A 23,856-nucleotide genomic window follows, 5' to 3' on the forward strand; every position below is an offset into this window, starting at 1 on the left:
TGCACCGTAGCATCGTAGCCGCCAGCGCGCGCTCCGCCGTGCGCCGGCGAGCTTCGGCTCGTCGCCGCGCCGTCGCCTCCTTGAGCATGTTGAGGTGGCCTTCGCGCCACTTAGGGTAGATCCACGCGCCGCTCTCATTTCCGCCGCTAGTTGGTGCACCGCCGTGCCGGGTGGTCGTCGCCGGCGACGCGCCCCGCGGTGGCCGCCGTGCGTGGCCAAGCAGCCGTCTTGGCTTTGTTCAAAAGGGCTTACGCCCTGCACCTTGTAAGATCCGAACCGCAGCCCGCCTGGTTACCTTGCTCTGAATAAAACCGTTCGCTTCACACCGACCCGACCCGGGTTCGATCCCCCGCGCCGCGCTGAATAAAACCCCCCTTTTTAGCCTCTGTCCGAGACTGACAGGTGGGCCCGGTCAGTCAGCGCACGCGGGCTCCCTTCCGCGTCAGCGCCACGTCAGCTAGGTTCCGGTCCCGCTTGTCAGTGACCGTGGCTAGCTCCCCTTGGTGTAAATTGTTTTGCCTGTTTGTTTTCTTTTATAAAATCCCAGAAAATGCTTTGATCTTGTTTTATTTGTAGAATATTCATTCTAGGTCCAAATAATACAAAGTCTATGTGTTTTGGAATCAGAAAAATTCAAGGAATTTAACTGTGCAATTGGAATTACATTTTGAGGTTTCAAATTTCAAATCTGTCCCAGATTTGAAATTCAAATGTATGAACTTGTTTAGTCTCTAGTTTAAAATTGGTAACTCTTCTGTAATTAGTGTAAACATCAAAGTTGATCACTGTAACTTGTAGAACACAGTAGCATACCTGGTTAGGCCATTTGTGTATTTTAAAGCTGCTGTTTACCATGTTCTAGTCACCTAATGGTTAATTTTGATGCTAAATGGAATCCTTTCACTTGCATCTTGTTGCATCATGTTGTCACATGCCATCTCATGTTGTATTATGCATCGCACCTATGAATTGTTACTTATTTGCGTATTGTGTGATTTGGATCTTTACGTTAGCGACTCCGACTTACTCCGTCAACGATCCGGGTTCCCACACTTCTTCGGATCCCCTCTCTCGGTGCCCAGCGACCGAGAATCTAGGCAAGCAGCCATTCCTTGAACATGTTAATTATACCAATGCCTCTCTCTCATTCTTGCATTAAGTTACGTTCTTGGTTCTTGTCACGATGCCTCTAGAACAGCATAGCTTTAGTCAGCTCTACTCAAATGCTTGTTGTCTTGTTCCTTATCCTATTACCATGTCACATGTTTGTTATTGCCCTAGTTGGTCATTAGAAGTCTGCTTAGATTGCTAGTCTAGTGTCCTTACTTGGGGTTACACAATTGCTACATCCACATGCTACTATTCTGTATTTAATTGCAATTATTAAACTGTGACCTGTTATTACCCGCACAAGGCAACGATGGGAGGCCGTGCTAACGCATTGGTGTTTTGTTCCATTGGAGCCGACCTAAGGACTGAGTTCTTATTTTCGTTGACCCAAGAAACTTTGCGCTAACCGCTCGTGGGAGAATATATGGGTTCCCCCTCAGCTTAGTACTCGTTTCGTAGCTCTTCTAGGGGCCACATAGTTCGGGCGTTCCATTTGGCATATCGCATGTACACTGGTGTTGTGTTTGGAGTATTGTTGTCACTTTGCATACATATAGGACTGCAGCACACGTCTATTGTGGCTATCCTGCGGACACAACCACTACCAGCTGTTTCCGCAACTCTTGAGTCCGTACGACGCTTCGATCGGGTTCTCGTTTCGGATTAGACTCGGTTGGGTGGTTCCCTGGATTAGTTGTGGGGCTTGGAAACGTCGTGTCGCTCAATTCTGCCGGCACATGCTTTTGCATGTGTTCCATGCTACTGGCGTCAAGGGTTGGACGAACGTGTACGGGTAAATTGGCACACCCTGCAGGGTTAAATCTTTCGGAAAGCCGTGTCCACGGTCATGGACGACTTGGTTGGTCATTACTTGATCATAGAGAACTCATACCAATTAGTTAACTTGCTCTCCTAAACCTGAGTAGTAATTAGCCTTAATCATGGATATGCCTAAAACTGCTTAAGTGTGAGTGCCTTTGGATCATTTCCTCACAAGGGGTTGAGGGGGTGATAAGAGGTTGTGTTTGTTTGGTGTTAGTTGTTAGATCATCACCTCACTTGGTAGACACTCCTTATTCTCTATCTAGACGATGTCATTTAGCGTGTCTCTTCAGATATATCGCTGCTGCATAGCCCACATTTTATCCATCCTTTGAGACTTGTTGCATATCTAGTTTAGATCTCCCGTAAGTCTTGCGAGTACTTTGTACTTAGTTGCTTTGCAACGTTGTTTTCTCCAGAGTTCCGGAGGAACAGGTGAGTGGTTACTTCGTGGAGTTTGACGACGACAGCTTCGACGTTTAGGCAGAAGATTCCAGAGCAGGTTTCTGAGAACTTGTGGCGGCTCTCCTTTTCAGTTTCAGCCTCTTAGGCAATAATTGTAACTTGTCCGTACTCGGGCCTATTTTGCTTCCGCTGGTGTAATGATGATTGTGGACATGTGTCCGTGAGTTGTAATAACTTGGTATTTTGCTCTATGTATGAGCTTGACTTAATTCTTGTGTCTTAGAGTGATGTAATGATATCATTGTTGTTCCAACCTGCGGTGAACACATTGCGTGTATGTTGTGAAGTGTTCATCGTAGGGAGACACTGGGGCTTGATTTATGCACGAGTTAGCATTTGGGGCTAGATTGCATAAATCCAGTTCCGGGGTCTCACATTCTCCTCCGAACACGAGGGAGTAGGGAGTCATCCCGGTCGCTGTACGAGTGGTCGTCCTATAAGCCCACAAGGCCTCAAGAAGTTTTTCATGCCACTCGCGCTTGTTTTTTGATACAATTTTCTTTAACAACTTGCAGAGTGTTTTACTAAAAGCTTCTGCTTGTCCATTGGCTTCTGGATAATATGCAGTAGAATAATGATGCTTTATTTTAAATTTTGCGCACAACTTGTCTATTTGTTTATTTTTGAATGGAGTTCCATTATCAGACATGATCCGAGCAGGAACACCAAAACGATATATAATTTGTGTTCTTATAAAATGTTCAACATTTTTCCCTTTATCCTCCTTTAGTGGTGTAAGTTCAGCCCACTTGGAGAAATAATCTGTCGCGGCCAAAATGAACTTGTGACCTTTGGATGAAGCCGGGTGAATCGGTCCCACTATGTCCATTCCCCACATTTCGAAAGGCCAGGACATACTTGTAGTATGGAGCGGTTCGTGCGGCTGATGTATAAAATCACCGTGTATTTTACATTCATGGCATTTCTTTGCAAATTTAATAGCATCTTCAAACATTGTAGGCCAGTAATAACCTAAATGCCTCAGCTGATAATGTAATTTAGGACCCAATTGGTGCGAGCCACATGTTCCAGCATGCACCTCATTTAAGGCCTCTATAATTTCATTTTCTGCAATACAACGCAATAAGACGCCATCATAGGAGCGCCTGTAGAGGGTATCATTGATGCATGTGTAATAGACTGATCTCTTGCGGATTCTAGATCTTTCGCTAGCGTCCAGCGGCAAGTATCCATGAAGTAAATATTCTAGGAATGGCGGTCGCCAATCTCCGACTTCAATTTCACATATGTCGGCTGCCATTGCTGAAGATGCTTCTATTTCTTCTTCCTCTTCAACCAATGCTGGTAATATTCTCCGCTGTTCTATGTGTACGTCCATCATTTCATATGAATTTAGTGACATGCTAGCTGGGAGACCAGCTAAGGCATCAGCCTTTTCATTTTGATTTCTAACTACGTGCTGAATGTTTAGATCAGCGAACATAGTCATGAGCTCTTTAGCCCTTTTGAAATATGGTAATAATTCTTGTTTCTTTACCATGCAGGTTCCCATCAATTGATTAATTACCAACTGTGAGTCTCCATAAACCGAGAGCGCATCAAGCCCCATGTTTACAGCTATCTCAAGACCTATGATTAGAGCTTCATATTCTGCAGAATTATTTGAAACGGCCAATGTCAGGGTGAATGAATATGGAATCACTCCTTCACTAGGCGTAATGAAAACAACTCCAGCGCCTGCCCCAGTTTGTCGGCAAGCTCCATCAAAGTACATCTGCCATGTTGTGTTGATCACCGACGTGGCAAACACATCTTCATCTGGTAAGTCATCATCGATAGGGAAATTATCAGGTACCGGATGTGCAGCAAGAAAATTGGCCAAGGCCTGACCCTTCACTGCCTTTTGTGGCACAAACGTGATATCAAATTGTGACAAGAACATTGCCCATTTGGCTAATCTCCCTGAAAGCACCATTTTATTTAAAATATATCGGAGGGGGTCTGCTCTCGATACTAGATGCACGGTATGCTCTAACATATAGTGTCGCAGTTTTTGTGCTGCAAACACCAGCGCGAGACATATTTTTTCCATGTCTAGATAATTGCATTCAGCTCCTACGAGGGTACGACTAAGATAATATAAGGACATTTCTTTCCCTGCATCATTATCTTGCGCCAATAGGGCGCCCAACGAAGCAGGCATGGCCGCAATATAAAGAATTAGCGGTCGGCCTCTAACAGGTGCACCTAATACCGGGGGATTTATCAGATATTTCTTAATTTCCAAGAATGCATTTTGGCATGCTTGATCCCACTCAAAAGGAATGCCTTTTTTCATAAGACGTGATGAACCTCCTGATGTATGCTAGGTGGCCTTGGAAGCTTTTTAATTCATGTAGATTTGAAGGAGGAGGCATTTTAACGACTGCCTGTATTTTGGTTGGGTCAATCTGGATGCCATGCCTTGTAACTACAAAACCCAGGAACTTTCCAGATGAAACTCCAAATGCACATTTCATTGGGTTCATTTTTAAATTATGTTGCCTCAGGCGTTCGAATACTATAGCGAGATGATTTAAGAGATCCCGCTCATGCTTTGATTTTACGACAATGTCATCTATATAACACTCGACAATGTCATATAACAACCCATCTAGTATAATAGTCATTGCACGTTGATATGTTGCTCCGGCATTTTTCAAGCCGAAAGGCATGACCCTATAACAAAATATACCTTTGGGCGTACGGAATGCAGTCAGCTCCTCATCCTCCGGTGCCATTTTTATTTGGTTATAACCAGAATAACCATCCATAAATGAAAATATCTCATGCCCTACAGTAGCATCAACCAGTAATTCAGAGATAGGTATCGGAAAGTCATCTTTAGGACATGCCTTATTTAAATCTCTGAAATCTACACATATGCGTGTCTGACCATTTTTCTTTTTTACAGGTACAATACTAGAGAGCCATTTTGGATATTTGACCTCTCTAATAAAACCAGCAGCTATGAGTTTATCTACCTCAGCTTCTATTTTTGGGAGTATCTCAGGTTTACACCTTCTCTGTGCTTGTTTCACCGGGGTGGCCTCGTCCTGTATGGCGAGTCGGTGCACAGCTACTTCCGATCGAGTCCAGGCATTTCTTCATAATTCCAAGCAAACACATCTCTATTAGCAGAGAGAAATGCACGATATTTTTCTTTATTTTCTAAAGAACAATGTTTGCTAACAAAAATTGGACGAGGATCGTCGGTCGTACCAATATTTATTTCTTCCAGATCGTTGATGGTGGGCTGACTGCCATCCTCCATTTGTGGAGACGCCTCAATCATATCCATATATTCAGCCGACGCCATACAAACTTCATATCCTAAGCCATGTTTTCTCTCTTTTAAAACTTGATCGTCATGCAGGGCATCATGTTGTTCATGGGACAACGCCTTCTCGAATGGCGCCAACTGCCCCCTCCCATCGCATATTGACGGGCCGGTGGACACATCATAACCCATCTGCTCCATCATGTACAAGACTCTGTTATCATACATAGAAATAGGTAGGGACTCATCATCTTTATTCAACACAGATATTTGTGTTACATTTTTATTTATTCTTCCGTTGGTGCTAGAACCAGGATCATGTAACTCTTTTTGAGCTTGTTCTATTTTATACTGTACCAAAGGAGGTAAAGGTGTAGGGAACTTAGTACCTTTCATGTCACGTGATTTATTTGTGACACGAAATATTGGGTCGCCTTTTTTCCTTTGGTTGCTTGGTATATATTGGTACGTTTTTCTCCTTGATGAGGATTCTGCAATCTCTTTATGTACAATATCTGACTCCGGTACAGACACGGATTTTGGCTTGTGCACCTTATCAACAGGCTCAAAATAGAACTTTGCATCCGCATAGAAAGATTCAGCTATGGTGAAGGGCTTTTTATCTGCAAATATTCTAACTGTATCTCCTACCTGATTTACATACTTGATGCACTGATGCAAGGTAGATGGTACAACCTGATTGTCATGCAAGCATGGACGTCCCAGTAAGGCATTATATGAGGTAGCTGCATCAATCACATGGAATTTTACATAGGTGGATAATGCTTCCAGCTTTAAAACCAATGAAATGGTACCCATAGCTTCCTGTCCTGTTTGGTTAAAGCCATGAATGACCACATTAGACCGACTCAAATCCTTTCTGGAGTAGCCAATTCTTTTGAGTGTACACAATGGTAACAAATTTATATCTGATCCACCATCTATCATTATGCGATTTACCGGCACGACATCAATCTCACCATACATGAGAAGAGGCCTATTGTGCTTCTTGGGGCCCAACAACATATCTTCATCTGTGAATGTCATATTTAAAACTTCATCTTCTTCTATTTCAGTCTGAGACACTTCCACTCTGTAATCCTCGGGAAATGTGAGTGCCATGACAAGAGCTTTTCGCATATCAGATGAAAGACACAAGGCATCATACACAGAAAGCATAGCTGGTATTTTCTTCAAATGAGCAATTACATCATATTTGACCGGCACCCTACAAGCAGGGTCCGTAGACTCATTTTGCACAACATCCTTGCCTTTCTGTTCATTTCTAGGTGGGGGATGAGAGTCCGCTAGCTGACGACCTGATCTAAGATGGACTTGATCGACTTCTAACAACTCTTCTTCAGGAAAGCAAAGTGACTCACATCATCGCCTTCGAACACACCTATAGTGAGGACATCAAACTCCTCACTCCGGACCTTCACGCGCTTCGCGGTGTGCTGGTACATCTTTGGTACGAAGCGCGGAGGGGGAACTTCTTCCATTACTTGGGATAGTACACGGCGTTTTGATCGCCGCTGCCCCCAATCTTGTGATCCATGCGAAGCTGGCCATGCACCATAGTTGGAGGGAATGTGAGCCTCTCTTTTATGCTGATTTTGCGTGGAGGCAAGGCCTGGAATGGACATGTGAATAAATTTATGTTCTGGCATCAACATTGTATCATCATAAGCCATACTCATATATGAAGGTACACCACTCACCAAATCATCCCGAAGGGTGATCACATCTGCTGCAACCGTTTTCTTTTCTTTCTTGATGCTTTTCAAAAGGTCCGTATCAATCGTACCTTCATCAATCAATTTTTGTATGATGTTTTTCACCACAAAACAGTCCTTGAGTGTGTGACCCAAGATACGGTGATATTGACAGAAGTTCGGGTCATCAGACTTAGCAGCCTCCTCTGGCCTTTTTGACTTTGGGAGCTCTATCAAATTTAACTGAAGTAGGCCGGCAAGAAAATCACCCACCTCTCCTACTGGGAAAGAATACTCCATCTTTTGGCGCTCACTAAGAGATGGCCTCCTAGGAGCTTGCTCACCTCTATATTCTGAATTTCTTGCGGGAGCGGTCCCATGCCGGAATCGTGGGTTAGCCACCGTCGTCTCCATTGCTTGCGCTGGCTTTGCCTTGGCTTGGAATTTATCATGTTGCCCACTCTTCTCTGCAACTTTGAAGGCTGATTTTGATCGACGCGCTGTGAGCTGCCTATAATTCTCGATGTCCGTAGCTTTTGAGGCCAAATCCTCAAAAGTGACCAGTCGTACACCTTGCAAACACATGGCCGTCTCAGGATTCAGATTATTCGTGCACATCCGGACTGCTTCCTGTTCCGTGAGTGATTGTGGGCAATGCAGACTTAGGTTCCTCCATCTGTTAATGAAATCCGCAGCCTTTTCATTCACTCGTTGCTCAGTTTGGGTCAGCTCCGTGATGCCCACGATGCTTTGGGTGCTATAGAAGCGATCAAGAAAAGCGTCCTGCATTTGCTCCCATGTCCTCATCAAACTTGGTGGCAACTTGCTATACCACGTAAAGGCTGGCCCCGACAGCGTTTGAACAAACTGTCGAAGGAGAAGTGCCCCATTTTGGGCTGTATCTTGGCAAGCCGCAAGAAAATGTGCGATATGTTCGTGTGGCGACCCACTCCCGTTAAATTTACTAAACTGCGGCTGTCGATAATTAGCCGGGAAAGGTACTAAGTCAACATCCGGCGGATATGGCTTGACATACCCTGGTCGCATCGAGTAGTGTGTTTGCATATATTGGGCCTTGACCCCCTCAGTTATAAGTTTTTGGATGGCTTCAAGGTTCATTGCTGCTGCTGGTTGGTGGCTATTTTGGCTAGTGGAAGCATTTCTCTCGAGCTCGGGATTTGTATTGTTGCCGACCTGTGCGCGTAAGGCAGCTAGTTCATCGTCTTTTTGCTGAAGTGCGGCTGTGAGTTGAGCCAGCTTCTCCTCGGTTGAGAGAGTTTCATTTGCTGCTAGGACTTGCTCCACACATCTCGGATCAAAGTCGTGTGGCTCTTTCTCGCGTGCATCTGGCTCACTATCGGTAGTAGGAGGAGAATCCTTACGCAGCAGATTATAAGACCCTGAACAAGCTGAATCCTCTTCTTCATTACTCGAGTTTTTCAGACTACGAGTCACAGGACGGTGACCCGGGACAATTTCTTTTCGGGGCCTCTTTCTCTTGAAGTGGATTGTTGTGGACGACGTCTCGCTGCTGTCGTCCGCTGCTTCTGTAATCCCAACCGGCAGCGCGTTAAAGACCTCAAACATGTTGTTCGAGGCTCTCTTGCACGCTGGCCATGGAGCCAAAGCTGTAGGCATTTTTCTTGGTGCACTTGCTGATCTCTAGATTACTTGCCTCGCACTGTTCTGGCTTGACGAAGCTGTATATGCCCCTTGTGTTCTGCTGGACTCAGGTCTTGCTCGTACTGCTCTTTCTCTTTCTTTATATGCGGCCCGTCTTGATCGGACACGAGAAGTTTGATTCTACTTTCGGCGTTCAGGATGTCTCTGTATGAACTCTTTGTACTCAGGCCGTTTGGCGAGGGCCTCGGCCTGCCGCATGATGGCGCCACCCACATCATTTCGAGACGTGGAGGCACCTGGGAGGTGCGACCTGAGTGTCTAACATATGCTTCTGATAACATACGAGTCATCATGATTTTGCACTCGCATCCTTGGACGAGTGTCCTCCCACCTGCCCTTAACAGACTTGCTGACATGCGAGCGTTGTCGGTTTGCAGCGGCCTGATCCACTGCAGCTGGAAGATCAGCCTGAGAACGGCGAGCATTTCTTTGCCGCCGCTGATGTCGTACCAGATCAAATGAACCTTCACAAGATCCTCTCATAACAGGTGCATCTTCTGACAGTGGGTTTGATAATGCTCATGTTGGATTTACGTGGCCGGTTTGGCGGTCACGAGCAGTGAGGCACACTCCCTTCCATCCAAGTTTTCCATCGCCTTAGAGCACTCCCCACTGGGTTTATGGACCAGCGAAGGAATGAACTCTGGGGCATCAGCTCGTAGTATATTTCGAGCATTGGTGGGTCTTCCTGTTGAAGACGACGCAAACGGCAATATGGCCGCAACATCGCCTCTTTTCCCAAGCTGCTTGCATGTGGATTTCTCTACCATCTTCTCTTTTCCTTTGCAGACTAGCGGTGGGAATTCAGACTTGTTAAAAGCCACCGACCTGCCCTTGTCCTTGGGCTGCTGGTGAGATGATTGCCCCACCTCAGCAACGTTCCTCTTCATGACTGATATAGGAGTTGTCTTTGCAGCCTGCTGAGTGGCACTAGCTTTTGCTGCACTGAGAGAAGCTGCCTTTTTATTAGCAGCCTTCAGTCTTCTTTTAGTAGACTTTGAGAGCACCGGGGTAAACTCTTCCCTTGGCACGGACGAAATCTCCTTCTCCTGATCAGGTTCCTTGCGTGATGCAGCAGCGGCCCTCCAACTTTCACTTACAGAGGCTACCAGCGGGCCAATCGGCACGTTCAGCCAGAGGTCTCCGAAGCGGAGTGTCACAAAGTGCTGCACCTGATGATCCATAAGGTCCATACCTTCATACAAAAAATAAATAAATAGAGAAAACCATATATTAATTCTCTCGAATTTCAGTATATTTTTGAGAATATATATTCTTGAAATTTATGTGTTACATTATATGTTGGAATTTCAGAGATGAGGGGAGAAATATGTCCCACCGGGCGTGCCAGAATCTGATGACGGGAAAATGGGGCGGGAAATATGCGTCCACGTCATAGAGACAAATAGTATAAATTAAATGCGTAAAAGTGTAAAATAAATAAAGATCAAACATTGCAGGCCCTTTATTTCCAGAACTCTTACATTTACATCAAAATTCTGTTAATTACGTCTCCAAAGAGAAAACCCCTGATTAAGAAATTCCAACATAACTATTACATGACATTACAACACATGAGTATCTAAAACTATGAAAATATAACTCCGTGTCGCTGTCGTCGGCGTCGGCGTGCTCAAAGAAGTCTTGATTTTTTATTTATGCTAACGTATGGGTAGCATGATAATCATGGTTAAAATTCATCTATGCTGATATATGAGTAGCATAGTAACTATGATTTGTTCATGGGATGACATATTTTATTTTATATCATCAATATAACATATACGCACGTATAGGTGCCAAGTCCATTTAGTTGATCAACCATCATATATTTTAATCATGTAAAAGTGCTCTAATCAGTTGACAATGTATATAATCTATTTAGATGGCTAATCAGCGGGCTAAAATGGCATCCCAAATATACACGCACATGTGCCAAAGATCATACATGTATTTTCTATATACATGCATGGATGAAGATATGTATTTGATACGTGGACTATTATATAGTTGACCCAAGTACTATATGCAGATCGAACTCAGGGTTTCGTAATCCACGTGTGCTTCATGGCCTAAGCTATGATTTAATTCTTTGGATGCATGCACCTATATGAAAGTAGTGCATGGCTTGATCTATACGGAGATGCAGACAATCATATCAAGAGAGTGTATAATTTAATTTATATTTATATGAGTCACATGCATAAAACTATATGAAATGCAACCATCGTTCAATTTTAATTTATATGAAACATCTTGTAGCATGTAAGACTAGTTTTCTATAGCCTTAAATGAATGTGCGACTAAAAATTAGTCAACATATTTATATGATTTTAGATTTCAGTTATATGAGGATTTTTTATATAGTCTCATTTCATTTGTATTAATACTAACGCCGTGTGACAATATGCCCACGTGTAGTATATTTCGTTTATATTAATACTAACACCGTGTGACAATATGCCCACGTGTAGTACAATTCATTTGTATTAATGCTAGCATCGTGTGACAATATGCCCATGTATAGCATGTTTCATTTGTATTAATACTAACACCGTGTGACAATATGCCCACGTGTGTGACAATATGCCCACGTGTAATACAATTCATTTATATTGATGCTAGCATCGTGTGACAATATGCCCACGTGCGCAACATGATGTATAGCAATTTATAGGGATGATGCAGCATGTGAAAATTATCTATTCAATTTAGAGACGTGGGACTAAATTGTGCATCAAGTATATGTGTGCAATATTTTTGATAAGCTAACGTACATGGATATGAAATTATAAAATATCTATGTACCAAAATATGGCCCATAACTCTAGAATGGGTTACTTGATTTGTGACAATATGCCCGAATCAAAAGCATAATCCCTTATCATAAATGCTTCTTGGTTTGTGACAATATGCCCAGGCCAAGAGCCGAAATGCAACAAGATATATATGCAAAAATCTAAGAATAAGCCTCTCGATTTGTGACAATATGCCCAAATCAAGAGTATAATTCTTGGTCCTATTACGAGGTTCCTCTTGACTTGTGACAATATGCCCAAGCCAAGAACCAAATATGCAACAAGATATATGTGCAAAATCTAAGAACAAGCCACTCGATTTGTGACAATATGCCCAAACCAAGTGCTAAATCCTTGATCCTATCATGAAAAGCTTCTTGGCCTGTGACGATATGCCCAAACCAAGAGCCAAATATGCAACCATATTTGAATTGCAAGAAAGTGAAGGCCTCCTAATTTGTATTATCAAACCACCATGTGTCACCTTTGTTGAAGGCTACCGACGTTGAGTCCTCTGACGCGCCTGAGCTAGCAGATGGGAAGCAGCAAGCAGCAGCAGGAGGAAAGGTGTATGCGTGTGTGGATTATAGCAGCAGCGTTTGGGGTTGCAGCAGCTGAGTTGATTGATAGAAAAAAATGTGAGCCGCCAGCGGCATGTCTTCTCCTCTGTATTTATAGGCAGGGGAGACTGAGTTTCAGCCGGACGACGTGCGCACGTCTGCCGGTCGTGGACGTTGGGCAGACTTATCTCTTTCTTTTCTTTTCTTTTTCTCTGTTAATCGAGCGAAGTCGGCAGCAAGCGATTGTGGGGAGCAACGGGCCTTGACCAGTCTAATCGCTAGGAGGATTAGTTAATGCATGCAGAAGATGGCAACGTTCTGATTTTTGTTCATGTGCTATTCTACGTGGGCCATAGAAGGCAGATGTATTTGTTTAATCAGCTGATTAGTTAGTTGGGCTAATGCAGCCGGCCAGCCAGGTCTGCAGCGTCATGGGCGTCTTGTTGATGGGCATGGGCTGATTAGCCTTAATTGTTAATCTCACACTAGTCCACTTTTGCATGCATGCTAATTAAGATGGGCTGGACGTTTTTGGGCTGATTAGTATCAATGGTTAGCCTCATTAACCCACGTGTACGTGCATGTTGATTGAGATGGGCTTTGAGCCATATATGCACCCACGTACGTGGTCAGGCTTGATCACGATGGAATTTGGGTTATCAGCTATAATAGCTGATTTATGGCTTACTTAATTATTGCACATGGTCCTTTTCCTTATGCCACACTGGCAACATCGGTTTTTCTTTTTATGATAATTAATTTGTATTTCATCGGTTCATCCTTTATTTTGCATCAGACGGAGTTTGCCATCTAAAAATATCTTCTCATATAATTACCATATTATTTAATGTGCGACGCCGAAATCGGTGTCAACAGGCCGTCGCTGCGGCCCCCGTTCCAACCTAGGGGCTTCCCCCGCTTGAGCTGGGCGCAATGCGCGGCTTCTTAGTCGAGGTTGCTGGTGGAGAGCTCACCAGCCCCCTCTTCCCCGCCGATCTGCAAAGAGAGAAAAGAGTGCTTGAAGAGTTGCCGGACAAGAACTGCATGTGGAGCTAAAACAAAGGCCAACAGTTGGAAAAATTCGGTACCTTACTCTACTAAGCAACAGCTTGCGATCGGCAAAAACTCATCGGGCAAGCCTGGAAGTGTGAAGAACTTGTTCTCGCACGTGATGAAGCCTCTTGGGATGTGCTTGAACGGTCTTTTGTCCATCCTTTCGTACTTCCTGCGGAGTAGGGTCACGCACATGTACGCCACCTATTGGATTGCCAACTCGATGGTATGCCTAGTTCCCACTGCTTTGTACACCGGAAACTTTTCTGAAGGCACGTCTTGGTGGATGCGGACAACGGTGCGGTAGTACTCCTGGTTGAAGTCACGGTAATCCTCGAATACCGTGTACTCCGGCTGGTATCGGAAACCGATTTGCCTCATGATCTCACAGAGCACCTCAGGAAAACCTTGGGTTGTCTCACGGTTGGACATCAAGACCACCTGTGGACGAGGAGGAGTGTAGAGCGACATCTGAAAGAAAGTGATTGTAGGATTAGAACTTTGGAAGAACTAGCTTTATCTATGCACTATAGATATGAGCTAAACAAGAAGGAATGGTCTTTTCTCTAACAACAAAAATGAAAAAGCTTTATCTATGCACATAGTTAGAAATCAAAATGAAAAGGCTGATGCCTTGGCTGGTCTCGCAGCTAGCATGTCACTAAATTCATATGAAATGATGGACGTACACATAGAACAGCGGAGAATATTACCAGCATTGGTTGAAGAGGAAGAAGAAATAGAAGCATCTTCAGCAATGGCAGCCGACATATGTGAAATTGAAGTCGGAGATTGGCGAGCGCCATTCCTAGAATATTTACTTCATGGATACTTGCCGCTGGACGCTAGCGAAAGATCTAGAATCCGCAAGAGATCAATCTATTACACATGCATCAATGATACCCTCTACAGGCGCTCCTATGATGGCGTCTTATTGCGTTGTATTGCAGAAAATGAAATTGTAGAGGCCTTAAATGAGGTGCATGCTGGAACATGTGGCTCGCACCAATCGGGTCCTAAATTACATTATCAGCTGAGGCATTTAGGTTATTACTGGCCTACAATGTTTGAAGATGCTATTAAATTTGCAAAGAAATGCCATGAATGTCAAATACACGGTGATTTTATACATCAGCCGCACGAACCGCTCCATACTACAAGTATGTCCTGGCCTTTCGAAATGTGGGGAATGGACATAGTGGGACCGATTCACCCGGCTTCATCCAAAGGTCACAAGTTCCTTTTGGCCGCGACAGATTATTTCTCCAAGTGGGCTGAACTTACACCACTAAAGGAGGATAAAGGGAAAAATGTTGAACATTTTATAAGAACACAAATTATATATCGTTTTGGCGTTCCTGCTCGGATCATGTCTGATAATGGAACTCCATTAAAAAATAAACAAATAGACAAGTTGTGCGCAAAATTTAAAATAAAGCATCATTACTCTACTGCATATTGTCTAGAAGCCAATGGACAAGCAGAAGCTTTTAATAAAACACTCTGCGAGTTGTTAAAGAAAATTGTATCAAAAAACAAGCGCGAGTGGCATGAAAAACTTCTTGACGCCTTGTGGGCTTATAGACGACCACTCTTACAGCGACTAGGATGACGCCCTACTCCATCGTGTTCGGAGGAGAATGTGAGACCCCGGGACTGGATTTATGAAATCTAGCCCCAAATGCTAACTCGTGCATAAATCAAGCCCCAGTGACTCCCTACGATGAACACTTCACAACATACACGCAATGTATTCACCGCAGGTTGGAACAATAATGATATCATTACATCACTCTAAGACACAAGAATTAAGTCAAGCTCATACATAGAGCAAAATACCAAGTTATTACAACTCACGAACACATGTCCACAATCATCATTACACCAGCAGAAGCAAAATAGGCCCGAGTACGGACAAGTTACAATTATTGCCTAAGAGGCTGAAACTGAAAAGAAGAGACGCCACAAGTTCTCAGAAACCTGCTCTGGAATCTTCTGCCTAAACGTCGAAGCTATCGTCGTCAAACTCCATGAAGTAACCACTCACCTCTTCCTCCAGAAACTCTGGAGACAACAACGTTGCAAAGCAACTGAGTACAAAGTACTCGCAAGACTTACGGGAGATCTAAACTAGATATGCAACAAGTCTCAAAGGATGGATAAAATGTGGGTTATGCAGCAGCGATATATCTGGAGAGACACGCTAAATGACATCGTCTAGATAGAGGATAAGGAGCGTCTACCAAGTGAGGTGATGATCTAACAACTAACACCAAACAAACACAACTTCTTGTCACCCCCTCAACCCCCTGTGAGGAAATGATCCAAAGGCTCTCACACTTAAGCAGTTTTAGGCATATCCATGATTAAGGCTGATTACTACTCAAGTTTAGGAGAGCAAGTTAACTAATTGGTATGAGTTCTCTATGATCAAGTAATGACCAACCAAGTCATCCTTGACCGCGGACACGGCTTTCCGAAAGATTTATCCCTGCAGGGTGTGCCAATTTACCCGTACACGTTCGTCCAACCCTTGACGCCACTAGCATGGAACACACGCAAAAGCATGTGCCGGCAGGATTGAGCGACACGACGTTCCAAGCCCCACAACTAATCCAGGGAACCACGCAACCGAGTCTAATCTGAAACGAGAACCCGACCTAAGCGTCGTACGAACTCAAGAGTTGCGGAAACAGGCCGTAGTGGTTCAGTGTCCGCAAAATAGCCACTCCAGACGTGTGCCGCAGTCCTATATGTATGCAAAGTGACAACAAGACTCCAAACACAACACCAGTGTACATGCGATATGCCAAATGGAACGCCCGAACTATGTGGCCCCTAGAAGAGCTATGAAACGAGTACTAAGCCGAGTGGGAACCCATATATTCTCCCACGAGCGGTTAGCGCGAAGTTTCTTGGGTCAGCGAAAACGAGAACTCAGTCCTTAGGTCGGCTCCAATGGAACAAAACACCAATGCGTTAGCACGGCCTCCCATCGTTGCCTTGTGCAGGTAGTAACCGGTCACAGTTTAATAATTGCAATTAAATACAGAATAGTAGCATGTGGATGTAGCAATTGTGTAACCCCAAGTAAGGACACTAGACTAGCAATCTAAGCTGACTTCTAATGACCAACTAGGGCAATAACAAACATGTGACATGGTAATAGGATAAGGAACAAGACAACAGGCATTTGAGTAGAGCTGACTAAAGCTATGCTGTCCTATAGGCATCGTGACAAGAACCGAGAACGTAACTTAATGCAAGAATGAGAGAGAGGCATTGGTATAATCAACATGTTCAAGGAATGGCTGCTTGCTTGGATTCTCGGTCGCTGGGCACCGAGAGAGGGGATCCGAAGAAGTGTGGGAACCCGGATCGTCGACGGAGTAAGTCGGAGTCGCTAACGTAAAGATCCAAATCACGCAATACGCAAATAAGTAACAATTCATAGGTGCGATGCATAATACAACATGAGATAGCATGTGACAACATGATGCAACAAGATGCAAGTGAAAGGATTCCATTTAGCATCAAAGTTAACCATTAGGTGGCTAGAACATGGTAAACAACAGCTTTAAAATACACAAATGCCTAACCAGGTATGCTACTCTGTTTTACAAGTTACAGTGATCAACTTTGATGTTTACACTAATTACAGAAGAGTTACCAATTTTAAACTAGAGACTAAACAAGTTCATACGTTTGAATTTCAAATCTAGGACAGATTTGAAATTTGAAACCTCAAAATCTAATTCCAATTGCACAATTAAATTCCTTGCATTTTTCTGATTCTAAAACACATAGACTTTGTATTATTTGGACCTAGAATGAATATTCTACAAATAAAACAAGATCAAAGCATTTTCTGGGATTTTATAAAAGAAAACAAACAGGCAAAACAATTTACACCAAGGGGAGCTAGCCACGGTCACTGACAAGCGGGACCGGAACCTAGCTGACGTGGCGCTGACGCGGATGGGAGCCCGCATGCGCTGACTGAGCGGGCCCACCTGTCAGTCTCGGACATAGGCTAAAAAGTGGGGTTTTATTCAGCGCGGCGCGGGGGATCGAACCCGGGTCAGGTCGGTGCGGTTTGGATATTACAAGGTCCAGGGCGCAAGCCCTTTTGAACAAAGCCAAGACGGCTGCTTGGCCACGCACAGCGGCCACCGCGGGGCACGTCGCCAGCGACGACCACACGGCACGGCGGTGCACCAACTAGCGGTGGAAACAAGAGCGGCGCGCGGATCTACCCTAAGTGGCGCGAAGGCCGGCTCAACATGCTCAAGGAGGCGACGGCACGGCGACGAGCCGAAGCTCGCCGGCGCACGGCGGAGCGCGCGCTCGTGGCTACGATGCTACGGTGCATGAAAAGCGGCACGGAAAGAGGCAGGAGGAAGAGCATCTCACCCCGAATCTTCAAGAGGAAGCGGACGAGGAAAGAGTCGACGACCTCTCCGGAATTTGTCGGAGAAGAGGCGGCGGACGGAGATGGGGAAGACGACCTAGGCGTCGATGTAGCTGCCCGCCGTCTGATTCCTTGCACGTAGACGAATCAGGCGACGACGCGGTTCGAGTGACGCGGTCGGCTTGCCGCCGTTCGGCCGGAGAAGGTGGCGCGACGCGGTGGCGTCCACGGCCGAAGGAGCGGGGCGACGGCACTGCGCAGAAGGGGAAGGAGAAAACCCTAACTAGGGTTTCCTAGAGGCGGCGCGAGCAGGAGGAGGTGCGGCGCGGCTTATGTAGGCGAGGCGGAGGCGTGGCTGTCGCTGTCGAAGAGGACGTGGCCGGGGGGGCTCACCGATCAGAAGGACGAAAAGCAGAGGTAGAAGAGAGAGAGCTGTGAGACAAAGTGCATTCCGGGGTTTTACCCTTTCGCTGCGGGGAGATGGGAACCGGGCTTTCGCTGAAGATGCGGGGCTGCGGGGCTGATCTGGGTTGCGGGGCGGCGCGGGAGAAGTGGGCCGCGAGGCCCGCGCCGCGGGGCAGCTTGCGCGCGCGCGCGGGAGGAAGGCGGGCGGAGGCGGCTGGGCCGGCTCGGGCCAAGTGAGCAGGTAAGGTTTTGTTTTTCTTTTTCCGTTTTCTATTTTCTGTTTTTGCAGATGCTTTTGGATTCAAATTTCAAATACCAGTTTGAAAAGCTAAGAAGTAGTAGAATTCAAATATGGTACTAGTATTTGGAAATATTCAAATGGGGTTTAAGGTTTCAAACAAAACCCATTTGAATCTCATTTGAAAAATAGCGGGAAAAGAATTCAAACTGAAAGAGGGTGATTCATATTTGAATCTTCTAGCAAATTCAAACAACAAGAATTCAAACCACGGATGAAATTGTAAATGTCATGCAGCATTTGAATAAATTACAAACAGGTCCAAACAAGGGCTTAAAAGTAAATGTTGCTCTTGGGCTGTTACAGAGAAGCGGTGCTACCTTTGGAAGTACAAATTTCTTCACTAAGGGTCGCCGTTCATGAAAACTTACCAGAAGAAAAAGCGGCACGACTGCGTCTAGAAGAATTGGAAACACTTGAAGGGAAACGACTTCAAGCATTGCAAAACCTGGAGGCGTACCAAGCTAGAATGTCTCGCGCCTTTGACAAGCGCCTTAAAAGAAGGTCATTTAAGCAAGGAGACCTAGTGCTCGCTGTCATCCGCCCTATGAATATCACACGACCAATGAAAGGAAAATTTAAGCCTAAATGGGAAGGCCCGTATATTATAAAAGAGGTATATTCTAGTGGCGCTTACTAAATCATCTCCCAAGACGGTGAATATTCGCCACCACCTATAAACGGAAAATTCTTGAAGCGCTACTATGCTTAGAAGAGAAGGTATATTCGAAAATTTCATGAGTATAAACTGTGACATATACATATACACACACAAAAAAAAAATCCTACTCCACACCCTCATGAGTATAAACTGGGGAATATAAAAAAAATTATGTTTTTTACTCCACACCCTCATGAATATAAGCTGGGGCATATAAAAGAAAATTATGTTCCTACTCCAAACCCTCATGAGTATAAACTGGGGCATATAAAACAAATTTTTTTTTTTTTTTACTCCACACCCTCATGAGTATAAACTCGGGCATATAAAAAAAAATTATGTTTTTACTCCAGACCTCATGAGTATAAAGTGGGGCATACAGAAATACTTAAACTCCAAACCTTCATGATTATAAACTGAGGCGCAAATAAAATATACTACTCCAATAACTTACGAGTCTAAACGGTGACGCTAAAGAAATAAATGATATGGAAATAAAACATATAGTTTTTTTTCCTTTCTCGTCATATATATAGAATGGAAAAACATTAAATAAATTTACCTTGACGAGTACAAAACATGGCGCGTTAAAAATGTACGCACCATGTCTCTGTACCTCAAGGCATAAAGATCACATACAAAAAGGGACAGCACATGATAAAGCTCCTAACAGGCTAACATCAAGAGCCAAATGGAATACGTTACAGTGCTAAATAACTTGATGAATATACTGATAGCTGACATATTGATATCCGATAATGCATCATTTAAAACAGGTTTGTGTAACTTTGAATTAAAATAAAGTAGATTACATGCTTGGAAACCAAAAAAATTCAGTTCTTCAGAATCTGCAAAAATCTGCCAGCCTCGTCCATCAACGCTGATCGTTTCTGCTTGAGAGCATCAACTTCTCGAGCAGCTTGGGAGCTGATCTCATCCAGATTGTCACGGAGCTTCTTGGCTTCGGACTGTTTAATAGAGTGGGCGAGCTTCAGTCGGGCAACACCCTCACGAGTGGCATGTAAAGCAAGAGTAGCTGCATCCAGTTGAGCGGAGAGAGAGTTGACAAGCTTCTCCTCCTTATCCTGTTGTTCTATCATGGATGACAGCTCATTGGATGTGCCTCGTAAAATATCGTCAAGCAATTGAACCTCACTCGTTGCTGCAGCGATGGCTCCAGACTGTTTGGCGGGTGCACTATCAATTGCTGTATCAGCTGTCTGCACCTCAGTCGAAGTGGAAATGATACCTTCCAAAGCCTCTCGAACAGAAGCAACTTGAGGCACGGAGGGGAGTACTGAAATCATCGCCCGTAGAAGTCCATGGCACTGGGGTTCTGTAATATCAGAGGCATTTAGACCTTCAAAGGATGACTGCAGTGCTGATTCTGTGGTTTTCAGATAAAGTTGCGTGAGAGAGGAGACGTCCATGTGTGATACTGATGCCTGTGTTGATGATTCCTTGTCCTCGCCTAATAATAATAAAAAGCGAGTGAATAACAATAATAAAGGAACAGCAGAATAAGAAACAAGCGTGAGTTATGCAAGATCACCCTGTAAAGAGGAAGGAGTATCACTGGAAACATCAGCTGTTGGAGGCACGATACGATCCGCAGGTGGTTGAGAAGTTAGAACTGGAGCCTGACTCGATAAATCATAATCGTCAACATGCAGATTGGCCAGATCATCCAAATCATGATCGGCGTCCCCATTAAGAATACCGGAAAAATCTGTATTGCCAAGGTCGGGTATAGGTTCAGCATCATCCACTTTTATAGGACCAAAATCATTCTCCTCGTCGACACAATCAACTCTCCTTCGGATAGCAGGCCTCACTTCCTCATCTGAAGAAATAACTTCAGTGGCAGGGGCTTCGTGTGTTGCATCGATCTGCATGGTGGTGTGAGCTGAAGCATTGGAAGAGGAATTTGTGTCCATATCTTTACGCCCCCGCTTCTTCTGATATCAAAACAAAATATATATAAAAGCGAAATAAGTTGACCAGGACAGTGATAAAGTGGTTAAAACAAAAACAAAACAAAAATCACCTTTTGAGATGTTTTAGGTTCATCATCTGAAAGAAACATGGCTAAGATAGGATTCCAATGATCCACAATCTCTTTTTCTTTGGCCTCAATGGATGCGATATAATTCACCTGAGACCAGTTTCGGTGAACAAGGATTTCAATGGATTGTATGGTACCAGTTGGTCTAGCTTAAATTGGAAGGCCACACGGTCGGGGTGATATGGTTCGGCAACACACTTGTCAACACCCTGAAATGAGAATCTCCAAGGCAGCATACCTCGACGAACAGAAATCATGTAGGATCTGTGTAACTGGTCCGCTCCGGTCAGATTGCGTGAAGCATAGGGGCACAAAACAATGTTCTTGTGATGCGCTAGAAAATCATGTGCAGCCTCAGATGAGAAAACATTCGGAGGACGAAGCATGGTATTTATCATAGCCGGTTGCATATGTAGCTTCTTGGGAGATGGAAGACGGCCCCCGCTAAGTTTGCCTTTAAAAACTTTTTTTAAATAAAGATTCACCCATCCTATAATATAATGAACTGGCCAAGGTGTTCTGCCATAAGAGGGACCAACAGGATGGCGGCTGATACGACGAAGAGAAAAATATAAAGAGGAAAGCACCGGCGGGGCCAATGAAATTTTACGCCCTACTGCAATCCAGGAGGCCATGACAAGACAGCCGGGGCGAATATATGGACCCACACCTACGACCACATGAGAGCACAGCCAAAGGGCGATGTAGGCTGCTGTGTACTTGCGTTCTGCCCGGAGTGAGGTAAAAGATGGAGGGTCTGCTTGGTTGTTGTAGAAATGGTCACACCAGGCTTGGAAGGTTACTAAATTGCCTTCAGACTGAGTAGAGAGTGTGTCCCATTCATCAAGGAGGTCAAACAAAAAATTCGGGAACAAAAGTAAAGAAGGGTTCAGTTTACGGAGTGGATGAATGAATTCTTCGTAAGGATCTCCCGCTACAGGGAGCCCTGCCATTAGAAACATGTCGAGTAAAGTGATCGTCCTTTCGCCACAATTGAATAAAAAGGTGTTGGTCTGAGGACTCCACTTTTCCAACAGGGACCTCAGCAAGGCAGGACAAATGGTATAATCACAAAGGGAGCAGTATATAGCTCCACAAATGTAATCAGTATTTTCCTCGATCCCTTTCAAATTAAAAGAAAATTGGTTCAAAATCTGTACACCCCATCCAGTGTAGCCCTGAGGGTACTTGACATATTGTATAGAGTCTTCTTCCCAGCCCAAGCCTTTGGATGACATTCTCATCCCCAGGGTACACTTTAGATCATCTCGCGCCAATGGTGCTTGTGGATCGTAAGACAAAGCTTCAAAGGAATGCTCGGAATGCCACCCTCGTGATGAAGGATCGAGTACTCCCTCTACTACCGTCGAATTGACAAGGACGGGATTAGCGAGCACATCAGTTCGCGGTTCAAATAGATGCCGCTTAGCTAATTCAGATATGGGTAGGTGGGATGATGAAAGGACAGGTTGACCATGTGCCATCTAAAATTACAAAAAAAATTGTATCGGTATAAATCAGAGATGAATAATAAAATTAAATGCTAAAGGAAAGAGGGGTTCTAATGATAATACCTGAATCGTCCCAACAGTTGCCTTCAGTAATGCGTTAATAACAGATTCTGCAAAAAAAGTGATACTGAATTAAAAATATTATGCAGTAACAGTGATTAAACAACAGATTGTGCCAATATGATTGTGCGACGGACCAAGCTCGTACAGAAGCTTGCCGGAACGCCAACCGTGAAACAATTTATCTCTAGTATCGGATTTAAAACGAAAAATAAAAGCATTAAGTATATTGGTCTGTACGGTCGTACGAGGGACCAAGCCACTTAAATGGCTTGCCGGAACGCCAACCGCGAGAAAAAATTGTGGCTAAACATATCATACCAAAAATGAAAATATTACATGTATCAATCTCCATGGATGTACGACGGACCAAGCTCGTATGAGAACTTGCCGGCACGCCATCCATGTGATGAAAATTTACTGACACTGAATAGGGCACGTATTTGACCGTGTACACTCTCAAGAGATATACCGTAATAAACAGATGAGATAATATTTTGCATGCCGTGATGGTTGCATGTCTGCCGTATTAAAAAAAAGGGGGGGGGGGATTAATTGATGTCACGAGGTTGTTACTCAGACCTTAACAAAGAGTAGATGAATCAAGATCAATCTATCATAGTTGCTTGTGGCTGATCTTCAAAAAAAAAAGAGGAGAGGAGCAGGATTAGCCCACATAAATCTCATATATACATATGAAGAAGCAGCCGTACATTCATGTGAATCCCAAATAAGAATCAAGTACTGTACCGATCGTTTGATAGTAGTTCCTGAGACGCTAGATCAGCTCGGTTACAGAAGCGCCTCACCGGCCAGGAAGAAAGAAAAGAAGAAGATCGAAACGTATGCGGAGGTGAAGAGATGGGATAAGGTGAATGACTACTTATCTGTTGACCGGCCGATTTTGTTTCAACAATAATCGACTAGACGGCAGACTTGTAGCATGTTCGGCTACCTAA

The 23,856-nt window shown here is 44.3% G+C and overlaps 2 protein-coding genes across 7 annotated transcripts; both read right to left on the minus strand.

Annotated features, from left to right (window-relative positions):
• Positions 1 to 6,877: 6,877 nt before the first annotated feature.
• LOC112269245 lies at positions 6,878 to 9,957 on the minus strand. Its single transcript, XM_024455490.1, has 2 exons — positions 7,399 to 9,957; positions 6,878 to 7,310 (listed from the first exon to the last, which is right to left on the minus strand). Exons 1-2 carry the CDS (start codon positions 9,028 to 9,030, stop codon positions 7,179 to 7,181), a joined length of 1,764 nt encoding a protein of 587 aa, XP_024311258.1. The 5' UTR covers positions 9,031 to 9,957; the 3' UTR covers positions 6,878 to 7,178.
• Positions 9,958 to 19,812: 9,855 nt separating this feature from the next.
• LOC112269264 lies at positions 19,813 to 23,856 on the minus strand. Of its 6 annotated transcripts, XM_024455547.1 has the most exons (6): positions 23,648 to 23,856; positions 23,480 to 23,529; positions 22,901 to 22,947; positions 21,309 to 21,416; positions 20,814 to 21,219; positions 19,813 to 20,732 (listed from the first exon to the last, which is right to left on the minus strand). In XM_024455547.1, exons 4-6 carry the CDS (start codon positions 21,345 to 21,347, stop codon positions 20,095 to 20,097), a joined length of 1,083 nt encoding a protein of 360 aa, XP_024311315.1. In that variant the 5' UTR covers positions 21,348 to 21,416; positions 22,901 to 22,947; positions 23,480 to 23,529; positions 23,648 to 23,856; the 3' UTR covers positions 19,813 to 20,094. The 6 variants fall into 6 exon arrangements, 3 of the variants coding, with proteins under 3 accessions (XP_024311315.1, XP_024311317.1, XP_024311316.1); XM_024455549.1 differs by lacking the exon at positions 21,309 to 21,416 and having other exon boundaries at positions 20,814 to 21,216; XM_024455548.1 differs by lacking the exon at positions 21,309 to 21,416.

The sequence above is a fragment of the Brachypodium distachyon genome, chromosome 5 (genome assembly GCF_000005505.3).
Source record: "Brachypodium distachyon strain Bd21 chromosome 5, Brachypodium_distachyon_v3.0, whole genome shotgun sequence".
Lineage (NCBI taxonomy): Eukaryota > Viridiplantae > Streptophyta > Magnoliopsida > Poales > Poaceae > Brachypodium > Brachypodium distachyon.